The sequence below is a fragment of the Tyto alba genome, unplaced genomic scaffold (genome assembly GCF_018691265.1).
Source record: "Tyto alba isolate M040663 unplaced genomic scaffold, T.alba_DEE_v4.0 Super-Scaffold_44, whole genome shotgun sequence".
NCBI lineage: Eukaryota > Metazoa > Chordata > Aves > Strigiformes > Tytonidae > Tyto > Tyto alba.
This window is the reverse complement of record NW_024881320.1, coordinates 12,821,427-12,843,678: the sequence shown is the minus strand read 5'-3', so window position 1 is coordinate 12,843,678 and position 22,252 is coordinate 12,821,427. Positions and strand designations below refer to the sequence as shown.

General features: G+C 44.1%; 1 protein-coding gene across 5 annotated transcripts in view; it reads left to right on the top strand.

The window, feature by feature from the left end:
* Positions 1 to 22,252, top strand: part of BICDL1 (BICD family like cargo adaptor 1) — a 50,527-nt gene that overhangs the window by 11,330 nt on the left and 16,945 nt on the right. For 3 of the 5 annotated variants that reach the window (XR_006166750.1, XR_006166751.1, XM_033001457.2), the window contains exons 3-5: positions 19,634 to 19,750; positions 20,427 to 20,438; positions 21,757 to 21,903. Coding sequence is in view for 3 of the 5 variants with exons in the window: in XM_033001457.2 (XP_032857348.2) it covers positions 19,634 to 19,750; positions 20,427 to 20,438; positions 21,757 to 21,903 (276 nt within the window). In the remaining 2 variants the exon portion in view is untranslated. The remainder of the gene's footprint in view (positions 1 to 19,633; positions 19,751 to 20,426; positions 20,439 to 21,756; positions 21,904 to 22,252) is intronic. The other 2 variants (XM_042805561.1, XM_042805562.1) reach the window with 2 other exon arrangements.

The following is a 22,252-nucleotide window of genomic DNA, read 5'->3' as shown; positions in this document are numbered from 1 at the left end:
CAGCTGGAACAGGAACATCCAGACACCAAGGCATAAATGCAGCAAACACCAAAGAAGTAATTTCAGGAAAGGTTGGAGGGGAGGTACCCCAACAGTTTGCCCGAAGATTTTGCACCTGCCCATTTCATGCAAGGTTTTTACCCTTGTATCTTTTGGTTTAAGTACTGGTGAGCACTGAGGGAGTGGGCAGAAAGGTGTACTCAGAATAAAACAGGGGCACACACTGCTACTGAACAGTAGCAAAGCCCTCCGTAGGGAAAGGGTTAAAAAATTACTATTAAGGAAAAAAAAAAAATTGTTGCTATTAAGGCAGTGAAACAATACAAATCCCTGCTCATGGGAAAAGGAATAGCATCCATCAGTCCCAGGGGCTGGGTGGGACCCTCACCCTCCCCCAGGGCAGTGGAGCAGGTACCCCGCTATCCCCAGGGACCCCTTGCTGGTTGCTAGATGACAGCACACCACGGTCCCACCTGGTGATGTTGCTGTGGCAACCGGCTGTGATTTCTCTGCTTGTAATGCCATGACAGTCGGCAGACACGCAGGGAGACGCACTTGTGACGTCTGAGGCAGGCGGGCGGGTGGCAGAGGCTTGTCTGCCATCCCCGTGGGCTGGGCTCCCTGACAGGATGTGTGCCCAGCATCTGCCACTTCATCCCCCCCCAGCTTCCTGCCCTGTTCACAGCATTTTTCCCCATAAATCACCCGGGAGATCTCCCAGCACAAGACAGCTTGTTGTCCACACTACCCACAATGAGCTTTTGAACCTGCTGGGGAAAATGTAAACATTTTATTTCTTTGGTAAAAATAACCCCTGCAAGCAGGTCAGTCAGCCCACACAAGGGTGACTTACCTAGGGCTTGGCATAATGCATCTCCCGCTGTGAGACCAGCTCAGGAAGCACAGCACAACAGAAACAATTATCTGCCAGAGCCACTTGACCTCCATACTGTGTATGGCTCATCTGACATCCTCAGAGGCTTGTGGTGCCTGGATGGAGCAGCAGAGACTGGCCCCATGAGACATCACCAGAGCCCAGACCTCCTGTCCCCCACACCCTGGGCAGCACATCAACAGGGAGTGAGTGTACAGAGCACAGTCTAGGACAAATATACACAAGTGTTAAGCACCTGGTATGGTAGTCAGCCATATACCACTCTTCCCCACACTTCAGCTGAGCATAGCTCACAGCCCAGCTTTCACCTCTAGCAAGTGGTTCTGGAAGAGACTTCAAAAGTTTCTGCAAGGCTTCTGCCTTGAGACATGAGCAACACCACTAAGCTGTGAACATCTGAAAGCAGGAATGCAACAGGAAACTGAAGTTGAACTTGTTCTAGGGTAAGGAGATAAAAATCTGAGTAAGTCGCTCCCTCCCCTCTTGCACTACACTAAAAATTCCAGGTGGCTATTCTGTTTGGGTCCAGGTCTTTATAGGAATTGTTTTATTATGCAGTAGCTCAGGGGTAGGAATACGTGGGAAGAAGAGATTTTTTTCAAAATATTTCTGCTTATTCACACTTGCTGTAAACACTTCCTCCAGGAGATTCTAGAAAGTAGGACACAGAAGGTGTTTGCATCCAGCCACTGCATTACTAGCTAGAACCAGAGCTAAACATGATTGAAGGCTTTGCAAATATCTACATAAGAAAAACCCAATTAAAAGCATTTGATCTTTAAAGAGCCATTCTGGGTTATAAAGTTTGCACACCTTATAATGAAAGTATTTAAATTCTTTTTTTTTTTTTTTTTCAAGTAGGATTGCTTTTTCTAAATGCAATTTAGTAGACAATAGCTCAAGAGGGAGGTCCCTTCTACACTGAGGGGTTTTTGCCAGCTGTAATAGGTGCTCTGATTACCCATGAAATCATAGAGGCCCCTTGCAAAACAGCCTAGAGCTTAATCAACGTTTTGTTTAGAATGGCATTTAGCAAACCCCAGTTTATTTTGAGTACAGATATAGGATCAGCAAGATTCTCTTAATGACTTCCAATGGACGCCACAATGCAATACAGAGCTGGTTTATGCTTGGCAGTACCACCCATGGGGATGGGAAATGCCACCAGAAATGGGAACACACAGCTGTCTAGAGGTGAGAGTACAACAGGAAACAACAGACAGATTAGGACATAAATCAGGTGACTTGCATGAAAGCAACTCAGGTAAAAGGCTGCTCATAAGCAGGTCAAGAGAGCATTTAATTTGGAGGAGATACAGGTTAGCCTAACAATTTCGTTAGGTATCCTCCTGTAGAGGCTCAGTTCTGTAGCTACAGAGATTTGCACCAGATTTCCTTCATGGACAGGATCCCCATCAGTGTCTGACTGGGGGGGACTGCCAAGATCAGAAGTGTTTGGAATATTTTCATTAACTGTTCTCACCATCTCCTAACTGTTCTTCCCTGGAAAGTTCTAATGTTGAAGCATGTAAGGAACATTTTTAAGACGAAAAATTACTTGAGATAGTTTTAGCTGGATTGCAAGTCTATCAAGATTAGCACAGTAATGCAGATGTGTAATAAATGTAGAGGTATCACAGAACAGTTACAAGATCTGGGGATACATGGGTACCTAAAGTATCCAGCTCACTCAAATTTGCCCTTTAAATACCATTTCCTAGTTTCACTTCACAGTTCATCTAACCTAAAAAAAAAAAAATATATATATATATATATATATATATATATATAAATCTATTATGTTTTGTCTTCACTGTTTCCCCCTTCCCTTTTGTCCCTCAGGCTTTCTCTTCTCCTGGGTATGTCTCAAACGTCAGCTGAGGTTATCACCAGCCTCAGGGCTGGTAGTTGTCTCTGCAGTTTTGTTCCTTGAGCTGACGTGAAACCACGTTATGTCTCAGTTCCTTGAAACCATGTTATGTCTCAGTTCCTTTGGGGTTAACTTGGCTTCCACTTTTAGTACACCAAGAGGGAAAAATTTAGCCTTCTGATTCCCTTGTTCTCTACATCCTTGGAAGTCTGTTCCTGAACCCACTTCCAGACTTGGCACAGTTTTGTAGTAACAGGGGTGCTCTTTGAAAGCTATTCCATTTGGCAACTATTTAGCATAAGTTGTTCATGTTTACTTGCTGAACAAAGCACTGTTGTATTTGGTTACTTATAAGCTCAGATCAAGGAAAACTGAAGTCTTCTGCAATTCGAGACCAGCAGATTAGTTGCTCACACCAGGGCTGTGAGGCAGGTACAAACCTTAAGACTTGCTAGAGGGAAGGGTCTGTTCTTACAGAAGAGGTCCATAGTCCCAGTAGCTTTTGCAGGTGAAGTGTTTCAGGACCAAGTAAACACCCACGAGTTTTAGTAGAAAGGGACCTTTTGGAGATTTCTTTACTTAGTAAGCAAGTGTTTTGCATAGATTTTATCTCAACACTAGAAAACTGAGCCACTGAGAGACTAGGCAATAATTGTCGGTAAGCCAACAGACCAGACCCTAGTAAAGGAAAAATCTCCTTTCTATTTAGGCAGATCATACAAGAGTTTCAGCCTCTCTCTTGATCTTACAGAATGGGTATGAATTAGGGTTTTTTTAAGTGCAAGTTAAGAATTTAGTGAGCTACGTCCCATACTGAAAGCATATCACCCCAAGAAGAGTTTAAGCTTTATTCTCCATATCCCTTACATAAAGGACAATGTCTATAAGTTGCAGGATAAGAATTAGACTGGACATGAAGACACCATCCTAGCTGTAAGGTTAGTTGAGTAGGAGAACAGATGGCCCAGAGATTCTACAAGGTGTCCATCAAAGGAAGCTTTTGGGAAGTGGCCACATAATCAACAGTCAGGCAGGCTGGCCAATTTTTGTCTTGGCATGAGAAGAACTAGGCAAAGTTAAGTCTGAAAGGAGCCTTCTGAGGTTTCTCTATCTTTTATGCAGGCAAAACTTTCAGTAACATCAATTCGCCTTGCTATTTATGAATATTGAAGCAAAGAGGCAGAGAAGCCTGAAGGAATACTCACAAGAAATAAGTGATCTCTACGGCTTTGTAACAGACTTTCATTTTCACTCTACATGGGCATAAAGTAACTGAAGGGTGAAAACAGATGTGAACAGGGAACTATTGAGAAGCAGGTTCCAACCTTGTTTGAGCTTGAACTCTTGAACAGACTCAGATACTGGGGGAGTCATACTTTCCAGCAGATTTATGTTTAGAGGAAGCCAGATGAGAAAGCCTGAAATGACAGTGTTTGTTCAAAAGAGATTGTTTGTAGAATTTAGCAGTGTGATATTTGTCCAAATAACATCTATTGATCAGCTGTAAAGTTGCACAGGGATTTGCTAACTCAACTTATTTCTGCAGTTTTTCCCTCTATTCCAGAGGGATTTATTTCCATAGGCTTTACTGGATGTTGTATTTCACTTTGTGAACAAATTCTTCCTAAATGTTGTGCTTCTCACTCTATTTCCCTCTCCACCTTAACGCAAGGGACCAGACATCTTAGTGGAGACTAACTAATAAATATTCAAAGTTTTAAGAGCTCAAGGCAAATGCTTATGAAATTGATGATTTAATTAATACTACCTCTTCCTGGGGCCTTTCTGTGCCTGAAGCGCTGGTGCCATGGGCACAGGCCCTCACCCTGCAGAGCTGCAGACAAGGAGGCGTCTCCGAGTCTCAGGCTGCTTTGCCAACCTCTGCTTCAAGAAACCACTACCACCAGATCTGCTGAGCTACCCCATATTCATCTCAGTCAAGGCAAGACAGCCCAAAAAAAACACTATTCAAACTGCTCAGGCTCATCTGACTTGTTTTTATAGTATGGAGGAATGAGCTCAGCCTAGAGGGAGAGGTGGAAAAGGGTAATACACACTTGGGAACAGTTTATTTTTTCTCCTGCCAGATGCAGTTGCATATCACTGGAGCTTTTAGAGCTAAGTAAACACAGGCATTTCAAGATCTTCTCGGCAGCACACTGCCTTCACACGGGGCCCATGCTGGACACAGACCCCAAAACAAGCAAATATAAAATGGTGCCATTTAAGAGCAGGCAGAAACATTGCTTACAAGCAATTTTCTTGACTGAGTGGAATAGACAGGCCAAGTACCATTTTACTTTGAAGCCCCTGAAAGGGGGGCAGGTGCCACTGCAGTAACCTCTGCTGAGATTGTAGCCACCAATTTGTACGGCCTAAAACAACTCCTCAGGACCCATCTACGGCAGATTAACAGGTTAATTTACTTAGAGGCCTCCTCCATTCCAGGCATTATCCAACCCAGCAGCTCAGAGCTGCTTACCAGGATTAACTCTGTCACCATGAGACACAGGACACAGCCCATCAGCTTCAGGCTGGTTCTCAGCAGCTCCTTCCCTTCAAAGGAATCATTTGCATCAAGCTTTCCAAACTTGGGAAATTCCTTCTGTCTTCCCATTCTTCATAATCCTCCATCAAGAGACAGTAGCACAGACTAAGGTGGTCGAGTTGGGGGAGAGAGAAGGAGACAAGCAGTCTTTCTTCCTTCACTACAGGTCACTGCCTCCCCTCAACACAGGAAGGGAAGATTTGCCCAGTGTGGGATAGTTCCAGACCACACAGCTTTAGTGCTCCTGGTTCCAGACATGGGCCTCCTCCAATCTCTGCCCCTTCTCATGGCCAGGGAGCACACTGCCAAGAATATATTTTGTTATGTGAAACAGATGATTCAGAAGACTTTCCAATCAAGAACTTGTTCAAATGAAGATATTAGTTCTCCTGCTTCTTTTAATCTCCCTAAGCAGAGCTATAAACCATCCCAGGTCAGGGAAAATGGCCTAATTGACCAAAATGCCTGTTCAGACCCATGTACCAAGTAGCCCATCATGTCAACTCTTCCCACAGCTCAGGGAATGTGACATAAGTACCCAGAGCCAGCTGGCCATGATGAAACTGGGCTCATCCTGGGGACAGGGAAGGAGGAAACAGTTGGTTATGCTGGAAAGCCATTGCCAAAGCACATACACATCTGTGCCTATATATCTAAATACACCCCCCTCCACTCTTCCTTCCCCTCACATGGCATGCAAGACATTTGCATGAGGCACCTGCTAGTATTTCAAGCACGTGAAGCAGACAGTTTTCATTAAGCCTGTGTCAGCACCACAGAGTGAAATGGCTTGTTTATACTTACACAGTCTGCTGATGCCGCAGAGTGCAGACAGATGGGCAGCCATCTCGCAACACCACAAAAGCCTTGTCCGCCCCTTTGCGCAACAGTGGATGAGGCCACTGCAGGATAAATTGGAAACATCAAGGCCAAGTTGCTGCTGCTTTAATATCACAGGGCAATTTTTTGCTTGTGTACCAACAGTCTCCCATGTTCACCACAGAAGAGCCAGTACTTCAAAGGCACTCAAATAATCACTTTTTGATGCATTCCACCAGCATCATTAGGCAAATGTCCATAAATACCCTTCTCACATATCTTGTCTCACTGAGATTATCCTTGTCTCCTTGGCAACTGTCAAATGATGTATAATGCTAGCAGGGATTAGCCCCAATGAGCCTTATAACCCTCGTGTAAATTCCTACTCTATGAAGAGACCTGGCCAAACAGTCCTTTTTCCTGGTAATGTTAAAATGTTGCCATAAACAATATTAAATCCAAGAACCTTTCAGTAAACCTGAGAAAGGATGAAAACTAATATGGAGCTTTTTAAGAAGTAGTATTTGTCTTGTCCTCCAAACAAGTAAGTTTGAGGCATGTGGATATACTTTGGCATTTCACAGCTTGACAAGTAAAGCTGTATTTTGAATCAGTACTTAAGAGAAGGCTTGTGCTGAAAACTTGGGCTCTAATATCTTTATCTCCTTTGTCCCTTGGTGCCAGTGGGGATCACACTGGGAAATTCCAAATCCCCGCAAGAGCTTAACAAACTTATGCTACGCTTTAACCTATTAATTTCTAAAAACTAGCCTGAATTCAGGTCAACACTCGAAATCCATGTGCATATTCTGACATCAGTTTTACTGAGACTTTCTGCCTGTGAGAAAGCAGCTATGGGCTGCAACCTTGTGCACTTTTCCTCCCTGCTGCTCAAGCAGACATGACTATAGGGACATGGACCTGTTGGAGCAAGTCCAGAGGAGGCCACAAGGATGATGAGGAGGCTGCAGCACCTCCCTTATGAGGATGGGCTGAGAGAGTTGGGGTTGTTCAGCCTGGAAAAAGGTCCAGGGAGACCTTATAGAGGCCTTCCAGTACTTAAAGGGGGCTACAGGAAAGATGTGGAAGGACTCTTTATGAGGGGGTGTAGGGTTAGAAAGAGAGGTAATGGTTTTAAACTGAAAGAGGGTAAATTTATATTAGATATAAGGAAAAAGTTCTTTATTGGGAGGGTGGTAAAACACTGGAACAGGTTGCCCAGAGAGACTGTGGCTGCCCCCTCCCTGGAAGGATTCAAGGCCAGGTTGGACGGGGCTTGGAACAACCTGGTCTAGTGGAAGGTGTCCTTGCCCGTGGCAGCAGGGTTGGAACTCGATGGTCTTTAAGGTCCCTTCCAATCCAAACTATTCTATGATTCTATGACCAAAGTATCAAGTCAAGGAGGTATAGCCCAAACACCACAATCTTTCTGCAAGTGGAGCATTTCTCTGCTCCATTCCATGTTTGGGCCTGGTGAGGAAGAAGTTGCTTGTCTCTTGGTACCCCACTTGGCCTGCCTGGGTACCCAGAGCAGGCTTCTGCCATGCGTGGTACTAACATCACACAGATGAGACCTGTCCCCATGTAGGAAATGCAGAGTATGCCTGCACAGGGAACCAAGCAGCACTGCATTATACATAAGTGTTAAGAGTTAGGGCATCTAAGTGATAACAAACAGCCTGTGGTGCACAAGCAAAACACTTAAACTACTTGTTTCTTCTTCAGTCCATTTGAGTCTTTCTAATGTCCCAGCTTGGGGAAATCTGCTCTAATTCAACAGAACAAAAAAATAATCTTTGAGCGGAGCTAAGGAAAGGAGGCTAAAAAGAAGCACCAGCCTCGGCAGCAAAACCAGACACGCTACAGCAGAAATAAAAGTATTTATGTAATTAAGCAAACAAATCTCTGGCACAGCATTGTGTCTGTATATGAATTCAACAGTGTGCCATGGGTGATATCTATTAGACTAATCAACTAGAGAGAGCTAGGACAGAGGAAGGAAGAAAGGTCTCCAAGATTGTTTCAGGAGGTAGGTCACAAAACAGCTGAGCCAAGGAGTGATGGGGAAGCCAGTGTAGGCAGAGTAGTGACAGGCAGAAGAAAATCCAAGTCTTGGCATAAGCTGATTAGCAATGATGCAACATGATTTCTTTGCATGCTTCTGTGGACCTGTTTGGCCCCCCAGCCATATGCCAACTCCAACACACACCTCATCACATGCAAGACAGGAGGGGGAGAAGGGGTGAGTGGCTTAAGGCAGGTGATTTTTAGCACAGATAGGATAAAAGTGTTCCTAACTCGCATGCCTGTGTGCTGGCAGAAGTTGTAAGTGACACCATTTTAGACACTTCTGCACACACAAGCACTCAGTAGATTTTATATTGCTACCACAGGTTTATGCTCAGAGAAGTTCAGCTACAGCATCAGGATGAATAAAAACTGCTGGGAGCTAAATACCATGATCTCCTCTGTCACTGATCACATTATTCTTGCTTTGGGGCAGCAGAAGGAAGAAAAAAATCAATCATTTATATGTAGTGATGCTAGGGAAGATCCTAGTTTAAAATCTTACCATAGTAGCATAAGAACTGGAGCAGTAGATCAGCCCATGCTCAAGTGCAGGATAATCCACACACACTTGTGCAAGGCAGCCCTCTCTGCTGAAGATAAAGTGATAAAACACTACTGGAAAGCAATGAAAGTTGCCACAGTTAAAGTATGAGCACACTCAAACAAGGCTTTCAAAATGAAGCACACTCCAACAACCCAGTAACTTGCCAGGCAGACTCTAAAGCTGAAGAACAGCCACTGCCACACCACTTTTGTCATGTTTTACTTGGTGTACTTTAGCTGGTCTCCTGTTAGGAGTTAGGGCCAGCAAGCACATACACATGTCACTCATCAGTACTGACATTTGCTTAAAAGTACCAGAGCCAAAACCACCAGCATTTTCCCCTCCCTTTTGCCCCAAAGGGCACCTGTAGGCCTTTACACACCACTCCTCCAAGACAAATCACTGAGGGTGAAGTGGGAAATTCTGGAGAATGAGGGAAGTATGCTCCCCTTTCTCTGGTCATAACAGCTTTAGCAAGGATGCTACTTCTTTACAGACAGAGACTCAGCCATCAAACCTTCAGCCACCAGGCAAAAAACATCAGACACACAGGACAGGCTGCTAATTCTCACAGCATCTGTCAGTAAAATGTTTCCCAATCTAAGATCTCGAGCAGTGCTTACAGATCTCCACAACCCAGTGTTGGCTTGCAGGCAGCCTCATGGCTTGGATGCACAGAAACTGGGCTGCAGATCACCCTCAGTGTCTCCCTGTCTGCCTGGCACCTGCTCTCAGCTGCAGGCCGCAGCCCAGGCTCACTGCAAGTTTGCTGTGTCTGCATGGGGCCCAGTTGTCAGAAAGCAACAGCCTCAGTGCCAAAAAAACACAGCTTGAATGATTCTTATCCCTCTAAGCAGCATCTCAGACTGCAGGGGAAAGGGCTTTTGATTCAATGACGCCTGACCTACATTTGCAAAACCTTGGCTATAGGTGCAAGTCTAAGTATAGCATGTGTCTGTCAAATTTGCTGCCCACAACCAAGCAGAGCCAAGCACAGCGGACATGCAGTTATAACACAGCTGTTGGGATATTGCTATAGCAGGTTTTTCTTCATCTGACAGCATTGCACTTCACCACCACCAGAAAAATAACTGCATACTTGAAGGATTTGTGACCGACATGCCATCTCCTATACAGGGCCATCCATGCTTTACCTTAAGTGATATTCAGATACACTAAAGCCTGAAACTCATACAGAGAAGGGCTCTTTCCAGTCCCTGATAATGATTACCCTACATGTCTACGATTTGGCAGAGCATAGTATATTTTATACAACATCCTACAGTATGTGCTGCACCCACCTTGTTCTTCAGCTAAGCTTTCTCTCTGCATCTACATGCTTTATTTTTTTATTTCCAACACAGCTTTTTGTAGGACTTGAAGTACCAAAATGCCAGTGAGTTTGCCAAAAGCTGTTATTTAAATAAATTCATACAAGAACTTTTTAAAAGCTAGATTGCAGGAGGACAAGGCTCCAAGGAGAAATCCACATCCTTGTTTCTGGACCCTCCCACCATCCAGAGACTCCAGCCACAGCAACACCCATGCACAGACTTCAGAGAAGCATCTCACCTGCCAGGCTGACACATGCATAATAAGATCTGGCCACTTACAGAAGTACTCAGCAGCTCACCAAAAGCTGAGTTACAGGTGTTTTTTAGAAAACTTATTCTTGACTTTGAATACATCTGCTGTAGCTTAATTTAGCAGCTCTGGCTCATGCCAGAAGTTACTCTTACATATTTGCCACTACATACTGCTAGCAAGGTGCAGACTGCTCTGAAGGCCAAGCCCCTGGCCTGAGGGTCTATGAGTTAGAGACCTAATCTCCTTAGTGCTCTACATCTGTGGCACTGCACAAAAAGGTAAACAAGTACTTCTGTGTTCATGCATCTGCTGCACTGAGTCATAAACTGAACCTTAGTGGAAACTGAGCAAAGCTGGGCTGAGAGGAGACAAGTGTTCATGTACTTACTACATGTGGTAATGTACAAAGTGTAGATCTGTATTTGACTTCAGCAGATCAGAGTGATCAGATGTTATTGCTAATACACTGTAATTATCTTTTGTCAGCAATCACCAAGAGCAAGGTCTGCCTTGTGCTCAAAGCCTGCTCCAAAGACCTAATGCTCTAAACACATCTTTTCATGCTGCCAACAAGGGAGAACAATTCAGGAATAGCTAGAGGCTGCTGAAGTACAGGAAGAAGTACTGCTAAGTTAAATGGTATCTCCAGAAGCTTTTTATCTGCAGGTATCCAGCACAGTCCTGTTGTGTTTAGAATGACAGATCAAATACTAACTGACCAATAAATATTTTAAAATAAAATTTTACCTAACGGCTCCAGAAAAATCCTTCAAGAAAGCTGATTTGGACCTTTTTATTTAAGGCATTGTAAATGTGACATGCTGCCATGGGGAGTTTTTGGGTTTGTTTGTTGTTTTTTTTATTTTTCAAAACTTTGTGATGGATTTGCTCATTTTTATGGCACTGACCTTTCATTATGACCATCTGAACCTATCAGTGATAAAAACATTTAGTGAAGAGAAAGTTTTAATGAAATAGTTTGAAGCTGTAGCTCCCATCCTGGCCAATATTCACTGCAGGGTTTGGGTTTCCTTATTTTTTTCTACAGAAAGCAGTCACAAGTTTTACTGCATTGATTTTGAGAAATAAGCCTTCTGCACAGAACATCTATCTTGATTTAGTCAAGCCAAATTAAAAAAAAAAAAAAAAAAAAGAAAAAGAAAAAAAAACTTTATCTCTTCCTGCTCTGGGTTTTGAAATAAATTCGTCAAGTTGTGAAAGAAATGAGCAAACACATCAGTACTGTTTTTAAGAAACTTCCTGATGGAAGTTATTGGGAGTCAGACTTGGCAGGGATTTAAAAGCTAATAAAACATCTCCCAGGCCAATCTACCATAAAGTTTAAATATACATCTACGTTTCAGAAAATGTTTTCTCGCTTCCTGTCTGAAAGCTTCCTGAGAGAGATTAATATATTTTAAGCCAACTCCTTGAATTTTGCCCCATGTTTTTTGGCACCCACTCATTTCACACGTATGGGAATGGACACCAGGGTTTTCGTGCACTGCTAGCTTGCCATCACATATTAGATATCCCCAATAGAACTCAGTTAATTTTCTTTGAAATAAAGGAGGTAGAGTGCTTAAAACCAGAGTAAGAGACTGCAAAAAGCTTAATGGTCTCTTGCTTCCAGGCACAGACATTTGAGTTTGAACACCTCCAGGTTTAAAGTCATAGGCTAAAACAATTTAATAAAAAAATAAATTCAAGAACGGAGATTTGCTGTCCTGACTTCTGTCTACCAGGGGAAGACAGCAAAGCCTCTCAGAGCAGGAGGGTGTGTTACATTCCTCTTTGCCTCCACCATCATAAGTTTCAGCTCCTTTTTTCAAAAGGTTTTAATGACCAGGTTAAATCTTCATGTTTCCAGTTCAGCTATTTCTAAACTACTCAGGCATTTTGTATTTCATTAAGCTATCATCTGACCCACACTTAGAGCTCACTGGACATTTACTGGAAGAGGTATTTTTCATCGTTTAGCTCAAGTAGAAAACTCAGATTGAGCTCAAAAAAATCCAGATTAAAAACCCACATCAAAAGTAACTTTGCTAAAATACTTTATCAAGATAAAATATGCCTTTTTTTCAGGGAAAAATAACTTATTCATGGAAATTAAGCATTAGAAATGCGTTAGAAGTTATGTAGAAGAGCAGACCACTGAACTTAACAATGCAAAACATGGACCATCCAGCTTTCAAACTGTACCTGTTCCCTCTGCTAGGCCAAGGGCAAACTTCAGAAACTGCAGTCTCACACACAGGTGTGGGGAGACAACGGACTTTTTAACCTGAAGGTTCCAGATCCACTTGCAGCACATTGGACCCAAGCTGTGCTCCACTGAAGTTAATGTGGTGGTTCCTCTCAGCTCCTCTTTAACATCACCAGACTTCAGCCTTATGCCTTTCTGCTTCCATTTACAAGTAGGTAACTAAAGTGCAGAGGAACAAATGCTTCATATTCAAGGTCACGTGCAGCATCTACACAGAGCTAGAAGAGCCTGCTAGTGTTATACTTTATTACCCTATTCCTTCCCAACAACCAGGAGCCAACTAACTGCTAGCAAGCCCTGTATTCAGCGCTCCATTCAGAGCCCTACAACAGACACCAGCCCTGGGAGCCACTGTGCAAAGCTGTCTCATCTCCCACACTTCTTCTGCAAGCAGAATTTGCATGGCGAGAGCAACAGCCACTTCGTGCACTATTTAGCATTGCGTGTCCTTCAGGCACACTTTGTCCTCCTAGTTATCTCCAGTGCTAATTTATTGCAGCATTCAAAGCAGCGGGCCTCCGGCAGTCCCTCCCACAGGAAGCAGGCTGACTCATTTTTCCACACACTGTACTTTCCTCTCTGCAAGAGCCAAATGCTTAGGTCAAGAATAAACCACAGAAAAGGGAGGCTCGTGTTTAAGCACCTCCTAAAACATGTGCACAACCCACATCCACTTGTGAAGCTATTTCATTCAAACAAATGAACCCAGAGACATTACACCCGGTTAGAGTTGCCCCCATATGGCACACAACTGTCTTTGCTTCTGCTCTAAGCAGCAGTTCCTAATCCTGTAAGATGTTTTAGCCTAAGCTAATGGTTTTTGGCCTCAGCCAAACAGTTATCTGAGCACCTACTGAAAAACAAGATGAAGACCACCATTTTGCATTCATTCCCCTTAGCTCTTTGCCAAAGCATTCAGATGTTTGCCTTGGAAACTGATTCGCATATATCAGCTAGCCTTACAGGAAGGAAAAAAGAACAATTACATTGCCAGAAAAACCCTGACTCTACTTTTTCACACTTTATTTAGTGATGCAGCAAAAGCTCACTAGCCCTACTAAAACAATTTCTCAAGGACACTTGAAAAGAAAAAAGTAGCAGTAGCTTACCATGTCTTGAGTATTGACAGCAGTTATTTCCAACAGTACTTCCAGCCCTCCAGCCACAAGAAACATGGGAAGCAAAGTTATCCAGTGCAAGCACTTTGCACCCCAAAACAGGCAATCCAACTTCAGGCTAAGCAGGTTTGAGTTTTGTGGAGGTTTCTACCAAGGAGTTAAACATCTCCACCTTAACAATGCTTTTCTACCTCCATGGGCAGGTGCAAGCCCAGCACCACGGGGGGGGGGGGGGGGGGGGGGGGGGGCGGGTTAATGGTCTCCGTTGGAGGTTTACGACCAAAATATTTTGGAAGTGTTGCAGGTTTCCTGAATTCTCATTTTTCCACACAACTTTTCCAGACAGTGACAGCTCTCCCCCCAGGACCAAGCTGCTACCTACTTTGTGTAGTTAAATTTCCCCACACCTGGGCAGTAGCAGATGAAGCAAGGAGAGGAAAATTCAGCCCCACCACATCATTTGGCAGAGATGGTGACAGTGCTGGCCCTGGCCATGATAAACAACACTCCCCAGCTCCAATGTCCTGTGCTGCGCTGAGGAGTAACGGGAAGAGATCCTCTGGAAGAAGCTTAGCCAGGTCCTCCTCCTCCAACCTTAGTGCTCATGGGGATGTTTCTCACACTTTTTACCTCACTCGTTACTGCTAGACAGTGTTTTGTCCTTTCTTAAGGACATTTTTGCAGAGGCGCCACTGGCGTGGCTGCTGGGCTCAGCTGGGCCCTGCAGCGGAGCTGTTGCGGAACCGGCTAGAACTGGCTGTGTCCAGCACAGGGCAGCCCCGGCCTCTCCTCAGAGAGGCCCCTGCCAGTGCCTGGGCACCTGGACCCAGTAAATTCCACCCCTCGCCCAGGTGAAGCGCGTATTTAAGAATTGTCGTTAAAATACGCACTTGTCACACACCCTCCACAAACTTCACTGATGACATCAACCACAAAAAAAATCTCTCACCAAAATCGAAGCGGCACTGTCACAACAGCGTGAAGGTGGGCGATATACACACTCAATACAGCCCCACCCCTCGTCCCTTTACCACTTTTACAACAACAAAAAAATCCCCACTGTTAATCCAGTCCCTGACATTGGCCAGTCCGATCTTTCCCCATTACTTCTCCCAGTCTCTGGTTTTACTTCAGATTCCTCTAATGGTAAGTGATCTCATCTTTACCTCAACCCCCAAGCTTTTTCATCTTATTTTCTCCCCCATCTTGTTGAGGAGGGGGAGTGAGAGAGCGCCTGGGTGGGTGTCTGGCCAACCCACCACAGTGTCATTGCTCTTCTCCTCACGTGCGACAGCGTCGCCATAATGGGCTGAGGGTGCCGCATCTCGGGGGCCATCCATGGAGGAATCCCTCCTCTGTGCACATAAAGCAGCAAATGCAAACTGAAGCTCTGGAAAGGTGATAAACAGTGAGCACCAGTATGACGCAAGCACTTTACTGGATAGAATAATGCTTCAAATAACAATTTAAAGTTGACCTGAATTAAAAGCTTTGGTATAAAGCTCTCAAAGATTCCCTTACTGGGCAAGCTCCATGTGTGCAAAATATAGATGGTTGCTTATGGTACTGGTGTGCCAAGGGCTGGAAAAAAGCCAGACTCACCACTTTTTTGGCATGGGTCAGTTAGCCTGGAAAATCAGGTTTCCCGCCACCACCAGCGGGCACCAGGGTGCTGGGGTGCTTGCTGCAGTGGCACGGCAGCAATCCCAATACTCCTGGGCTTCCCTCAGCAGCGAGATTAATGTATTTTTGAAAATTAGTATTCTAAAGCAAGGTGTTTGTTGTTTCCTCCTTTGCTTGCATTTCAGTAGCCAAATACATTTTCCTCCCAGAGAAGAGCTGGGAATTCAGGAACCTGAAGCCAGGGGAGGCAGCGATTAGTGGTTTGAAGTGTTAATGGTACCACAGTGGGAACGGGAAGTCCCTTGAACTCACCTATTAGCAAATTAATAAAAGGGGTAACATTCTCCTGAGTGTTACAAATTTAGCACTAATTAGGGCTTCTCTTTCTTAGCTATTTTAGGCAAGAAAATCTTCGATATCCTTTGTTAAATCTGAATCATCTTGTTTGTAGAAGCAAATCGTATGGAAACATTGGTTTCTTCACCCAGCTACAGTCTATTAAACTTCTTCCATTCTCCTTTTCTTTCTGACATGACTTATAGATGGATATTTTGTATGCAATTAGTTTTATTTAGCAAATTGTCCCCCAAAAGTGTATTTTCTTTGAATGAAAGTAACCTACAGGCCAAGCATTTCTCACAGGCCATCCCAAACATCTCAAAGATCCCCTCTTCACAGGAGAATCAGTGTTCCAATTTATTTATATTTATTTAATTTATTTATTGCTCATATATTCCGGATGTTAAACCTCACAGAGTTATTGTAACTGGTAAACCATATTTTTCTGCCAAATATATACACAGTTTTGTGTATTTTATCACTTCAGAATTAATCACAAGAGAAACTTGGTCATGTTTGCAATGAAAAAAAGACCTTAATTAGAGCAGAGGCCAAAATGTCCTACTGATCTTCCTTCTTGCACTGCACAAATCTCATCTAAACCTTGCCTGAAGTCCAGAAAACAAATCTCACAGCTGATTGAATATATCTAATTGTGAATTGATGTCTACACTTTTGCAAATATGTTTCAAACTTTGCCTGGCGGCTGGGTTGGCTAATTTGCCTATAACCAAGAAATTAATTCTTTCTTAACTACAGAGCAAAGCTATGATGTTGGGCAATATATTTCTACCTTTCTGGAAGGAATATTCTCTCTAGCAAAACCTATGCATCATTAAATGACTGACATAGCCACAAAAGGTTTTGGCTTTTAATGTTTAGGAAAACACTGATGGGGAAGAGAAAGCCCTACAGTTTACATAATGACAGTAGAGCCAGACTGGCTGAGGCAGAAGAACCTCACTTCAATTCCACAAAAGCCATAGCTTATTTGAGCAATAAAGGGAATATGTAGATAGAAGGTTACATCTTCTGGTAATACTAAGTAAAAGAACATGTTAGAAGTAATCATTAGTGATCTTGTAATTTAAAACACACATGTAGACATGCACACATGTACAGTGCTGTGGAGAATCCAAGCAGACACTGTATGAAAATATGCCATACTGCCTGACAAACACTGGACACTATCAAGGTGGCTTTCCATAAAATAATGCAAATTTATGTTAAAATACAGACATTATAATCAATTAGAAAGAATAGTTCAGCAGCAGTATTAATAACCTCTGAAGCAAATGTATCACGAAAAGGAGGTTTCCATGGCCAGAGCTCAGCTCAGAAGACTTTGTCTCATGTCTATGAAAAATAAAATCTTTGCAAAGGTGAGACAACGTATCAGCCATTTCCCTGTCTAGAAGAACTAGATGAAGACTTTTCCTCATTCTCCTATGGAGGGAAACACATGATACAGTCATTTCTGTTTACTTCTGTTAAACAGCTGGTCAGAGGGAGTATTCTGCACTGCATGAGGCCAAATAAAGTATTATTTTTGCTTTTCTCTACTGAATGAGATAGAATGTGAATGGAGTACGCGGAGGTGACACTGTAACATCCTGTCTGCTTTAGGTCTCCAAATGCTAACAATAAGTGAATCCTTTCATCCCTCCATGTGGGCTATAGCTGTGGGAATAAGATGTGTGAGTGTGTAAGCTGAGCAGCAAGTATATAAATTTCAGATGATTATTTAAAGCTGGTGAATACAAACCTTACAGTCCTGCAAGCATCCTAGTACCAGAAAGGACCTTTGAGGTCATTTCATTTCCCTTCTGTCATAGGCATCCTTCTGAAAGAAACTGCATGATAAAGTGATCCAGCTCCATCACAAAATTAATTTTTGCGACCATTTTTCCTACTGTAATAGTGCAGGAGGAGGAATTCTACTGCAGCTCCTTGGAAATGTAGAAATCTTCCTATTCCTAGCCTTAATATACTCTTATCCAGTTTATTCACATCATTTCTTCTGCCAAAATTGTGCTTCTGCTTAAACAGCGCCTCTCCCTTCTGTATGCTTATCTGTGATGTATTTATAGGGAGTCTTCTCTCAGCATTCATTGCATGAGATAAAACAAGCCATCTTTTTTTAGTCTCCTTTCATATAACAGACGTTCCACGATCTGGATCACCCTTGCAGCCCATCCCTTCACCTGCTCCAATCTGAGCATGGGGACCAAAATCAGCAACAGCAGCTATATGTTGTCTTACCACAATTTTTTACAATGCCATTAACACTCCCTTGTTTCTTACTGCTATATTGGACATTGTCTATACATAGAATTGTTCTAGTATATAAATTGTGTTACACAGTTAACCAACAAATATTGGTGTGTCATCTCATCTGGTACCACTTGTGCTCCTTGGGACTATGGTCAGCATCTTGCAGACAAAATCCTTCAGTGCTTTTCATCTGGTGCTTTTTCATCCTTGATAGCTCCTGTGGAACATTTCAGCATGAAGATGTTTCAGCAGTCTTTACAAAAGCAAGCGAATCATTCAAAAAAAGCACAATCCATCCATCTTATTTAGTGTCACCAATTAATAGCTGCTCAGGATGTTTTGAAATCTATAGCTGCTTAAGGGAAGAAAAATAACCAAACCCTTCCTGTAGTGCTGTGCTACCATTATATTTTGTTTACTCTTCCTGTACAAGGAAGCTTTATTAAATAAATGAGATGAGGGCAGTATGCAAAGGCCTATGATGTGAGGCTTTAAAGAAGGAGGGGTCTGTGTGCTCATTCCTCGGGTCACCAGCTGCTAGAGCAAAGTCATTGCACCCTTTGGTGGAGCTGCTGCCTTGGGCTCCCTGTCAGACAGAGCACCTTCAGTCAAATCCAGAGATAAGGATGCACTCCCAATCCTGCCCACAGCTTCTGACCCCAATGCAGGTTTTCTCCTCTTGCCCCCATCCCTCCCTCCCTCCCATCTCACCTCCCTGTCTAAGGCACTTCAGCTGCTGGTTGGCCATACGGCTCTGCCTGTGCCCCAAGCAGGATGGCAATGCTCTCTCTTGAGGGGGATCAATTTACTTCCAGTTAATCTGCCAGAGGGGGAGGTCTGTGGCTAAGTGTAATGGAACCTGATGGAGGCTAATTAAATAGAAAACCATCCATTTGTGCTATCTCATTAGGGATTTGTCATAAAAACCTTATGTTCTCTTACAAGCCTAAACAAGTGTGTTCACCATGTAAAAACCAGCCATAAAGCTGCCTGGAGAGTAGTTAACATGTCTAAGCTGTCATTTATATGGGCTGTCTGCAGCCTGGATCCTGCAGGTAGGAATGGCCTTTCCACTGTCCTCAAACCACCCCGTATAAATGGGGCATCCCTCCTTCGAAGCAGGAAAGAGGGCCAAGCCCAGCAATCCTGCACCAGTAGTCATGCAAAGTGGATGCTACTCTGCCTGGCTGACAGGAGCCAGAAATCAGAGGCAAAGAGCCCTTGTTATTTTAGAGCTCTGCCAAAGATATTCAGAGGTTTAGGAAGCATAAATATAATAGTAATGTTTCCTGGGTGCTTTTGAGATTGACTCCCCTTGCCTTTGTGAGTGGCTTGGTCTCCTCAACCCCAACTAGGCTACTGTTTTTGAAGAAAACAAAACTTCCTATAGGACACAGGAGTCATCATGCTATTTCACAATGGAAGTAAGTTATGGGCTGTGTCCCCTTGGCTGTCCCAAAGGAAAAAGCAACATGGTCTAAATGACTGCTGTCCTCAACATCTGTCCAGGATGAGCTTTTCCCTCACACAAACTGTGCAGTCTTCAGAGTTCCTGCCAAAACCAGGGCTTGTGCAGAAGTCATATCAGGGCAGATCTTCCCATGGGCAGGAAGACATAACTTGTTTCTGTCTGTGGGACGACCCCCTGGGGTAATGCCAGATGGTGTCTCCTTGCAGGCGTCGGAGGTGGAACGGCAGCTCTCCCTGCAGGTTCACACCCTCCGGGAGGACTTTCGGGAGAAGAACTCCTCCAGCAGCCAACACATCGTGCGGCTCGAGAGCCTCCAGGCTGAGGTGAGTCACCTGCGCTCGGCCTCAGTCTTTAAAAAAGTGGCCAGAGCTGTTTTAACTTCTATAATGAACCCCTCTGAACTGAGTAAACAAAACCTGCTGCTTGGAGCAAAGAGAAGGATGGTTGCTGCGGGACAAAGGACTCCCCAAGTGAGGATTTTTGCTGCAACCCAGGGCTGGCTGGGGTGGCATGGTCCAGTTTCCACCGCTGCCTTGGCCTCAAGCATGCCTGCAGAATGAATGGATGAGAAGGATCTTCCAGGAGCTAAACCATGATTGTGCTCTTGCAGGGATGCTGCCCAGTATAGATTAAATTCTGGGCCATGGTGGGAAGGTCTGCAAGAGATTTTTTTCTGTTTCTTATGACTGCAAAGAAAGCAGCAATCCTCTTCTGCCTCTGAGCCACGCATGTGGAAAGCAAGGAGCCCCTGCCTGTTTTAGCTCTGATACGTTAGCAGGAATGGTATTACCTCCCTTCTTCTTCCCTTCCCTAATGGGGGTGTCTCTGAGGACCGTGCAGACAGGAACTAGACAACTCTACTGTCTGACCACTTTTTTTTATTTATAAGCTGTCTGGAAGAGCTTTTCCTAAAATCTCTCAATTTCTTCTTTTCTCTGGCTCCCACCTGCTCCCTGCTGGCCCCTCGCCTTTTCTTCCCCTCCCCTTGGTGTGGAGCAGCAGGTCCTTGAAGTAAGTATGGAGGCTTGGAAAGGGTTTGCTTGCATGTGCATTGCTGTTACTATGCATGCCTGTCACTGTGCATGCCTCATCTTGCCTCATCGCCTCCTTCCTGTCTCTTGCTTTCCAAATCACTTCCCCCCAGTGCCCTTCCCATGGCCCAGGGCCCACAGCAGAGTGATGTTTTTTCTGTTATACAGTCACTCATAGGGTGCTCATTACTGGCTTGGATACCAAATAGGAACTCTAGATGCAATCTTTGTATTATACCTCTTATTCTTCTTGCACCCCTTTTCTCCAACCCACACAAATCATGATGGTGGTGGGAAGAGACATCTCAGAAACCGTTAGTCACCCAAGAGCAGCTTTCCAATACCTAGAGCAGCCTTTACCCTGCAGAAATAGCAAGTCCACACATTTTGCTAATATTCCTTCATGCAGCCAAATCTTTCCAGCAACCTGGAAAGCAGCAAAGAGACAAGGTCCCAAACAGGCCAAGAAAATAGTGGGAAGTTGATGAATTTGTCTATGGTCCATGAATTGAAAGAGGACCATAGGGAATATTTGGGGTTATACTGAACTGGTAAATGGCATACTCAGTCCCCAGAGGTCCTGTGTGTACTAATCTGCAAAAAGGCTCCTTTTTCTCGGTTAAACAAGAAGTGACCTTGGCTAGTGCTGATTCATCCTGTGTATTGTTCCCAGCTAACTGAATCACAGAGGTTTTGCTTGGCACATTGTCCCTCTTCACCTGAAATCACTGCCCTTGACAATTAAAAGAAATGAACCAATTTTAAAGCCAACCGATCACTGGGAGACTAAAAATAAGCACGGCCCAGAAAGGAGTCTTCACAAATAAAAAGACAAATCCCTGGTGAGGACCTGGCGAACATGCAGCAATTAAGAAAAGCGTATGGGCAGTGCTGTGGCACAGCCCTGTGGGGAGCAGGATCCTGCAGGCTTTACCCTGTGGTCTCCAGCACCCACAGAGGAGAAAATGCCACCATAACTAATTTTGCCAGGTCTTTCAAATTTTAAGGTACACAGGGTGGGCAGGGCTGGTCTCTGCTTAATGCCTTTGGACACTTCTGCCTGCTCCCTGCCAATGCACACCCAGCCCCTCTAGGGCTGCCCCTGCAGCCTAGGGAAGAAGGAGTTTCTTTTCAGAGCCTTCCTAAACTTTGAACAGCACAGAGATACAGTTTCCCATATACAAGTATAGAATAGGTACGTTCATACTTTTTCTTTTTGCTGTTTCATTTCTTTCTTGGGAGCGTGATTTCCTTCCTCTCTGGAGCAGGGTCCGACACTGCCTCTCTTTCCTCCACAGATCAAAATGCTGACAGACAGAAAGCGGGAGCTGGAGCATCGCCTTAGTGCCATGATGGAGGAGAATGACCTGCTCCAGGGAACCGTGGAGGAGCTGCAGGACCGAGTCCTCATCCTGGAGAGACAAAGCCATGACAAGGACCTGCAGGTGAGGAGGCAGTGATGGGACAGGGAAGAAGAGGGATATCAAGTAAAAGACATGGCTTGGGGTAAAATTGACCAGGAATATAATCAGGAACTGGGAGAGAAAACAATTGGAAGAATAAAATGGCTCATGTAAGCATGGCAGCAAGCAAGGTCCTGGGTGTTCTCCATAGGAACAGATAACAGGAGCTGCAATGGGCATCTTGACAGCAAAGAGCAGCTTGGGAGGGAGATCTGAGCGAGGGAGTGGGACAGGGTGCTGAGGAAATGAGGTAAATGTAAAGAGAAGCAGAGAACTCGTATTTCAGTTCATTTTACTTAATTTTTTAATAGTAGAATTATAAATTATTATA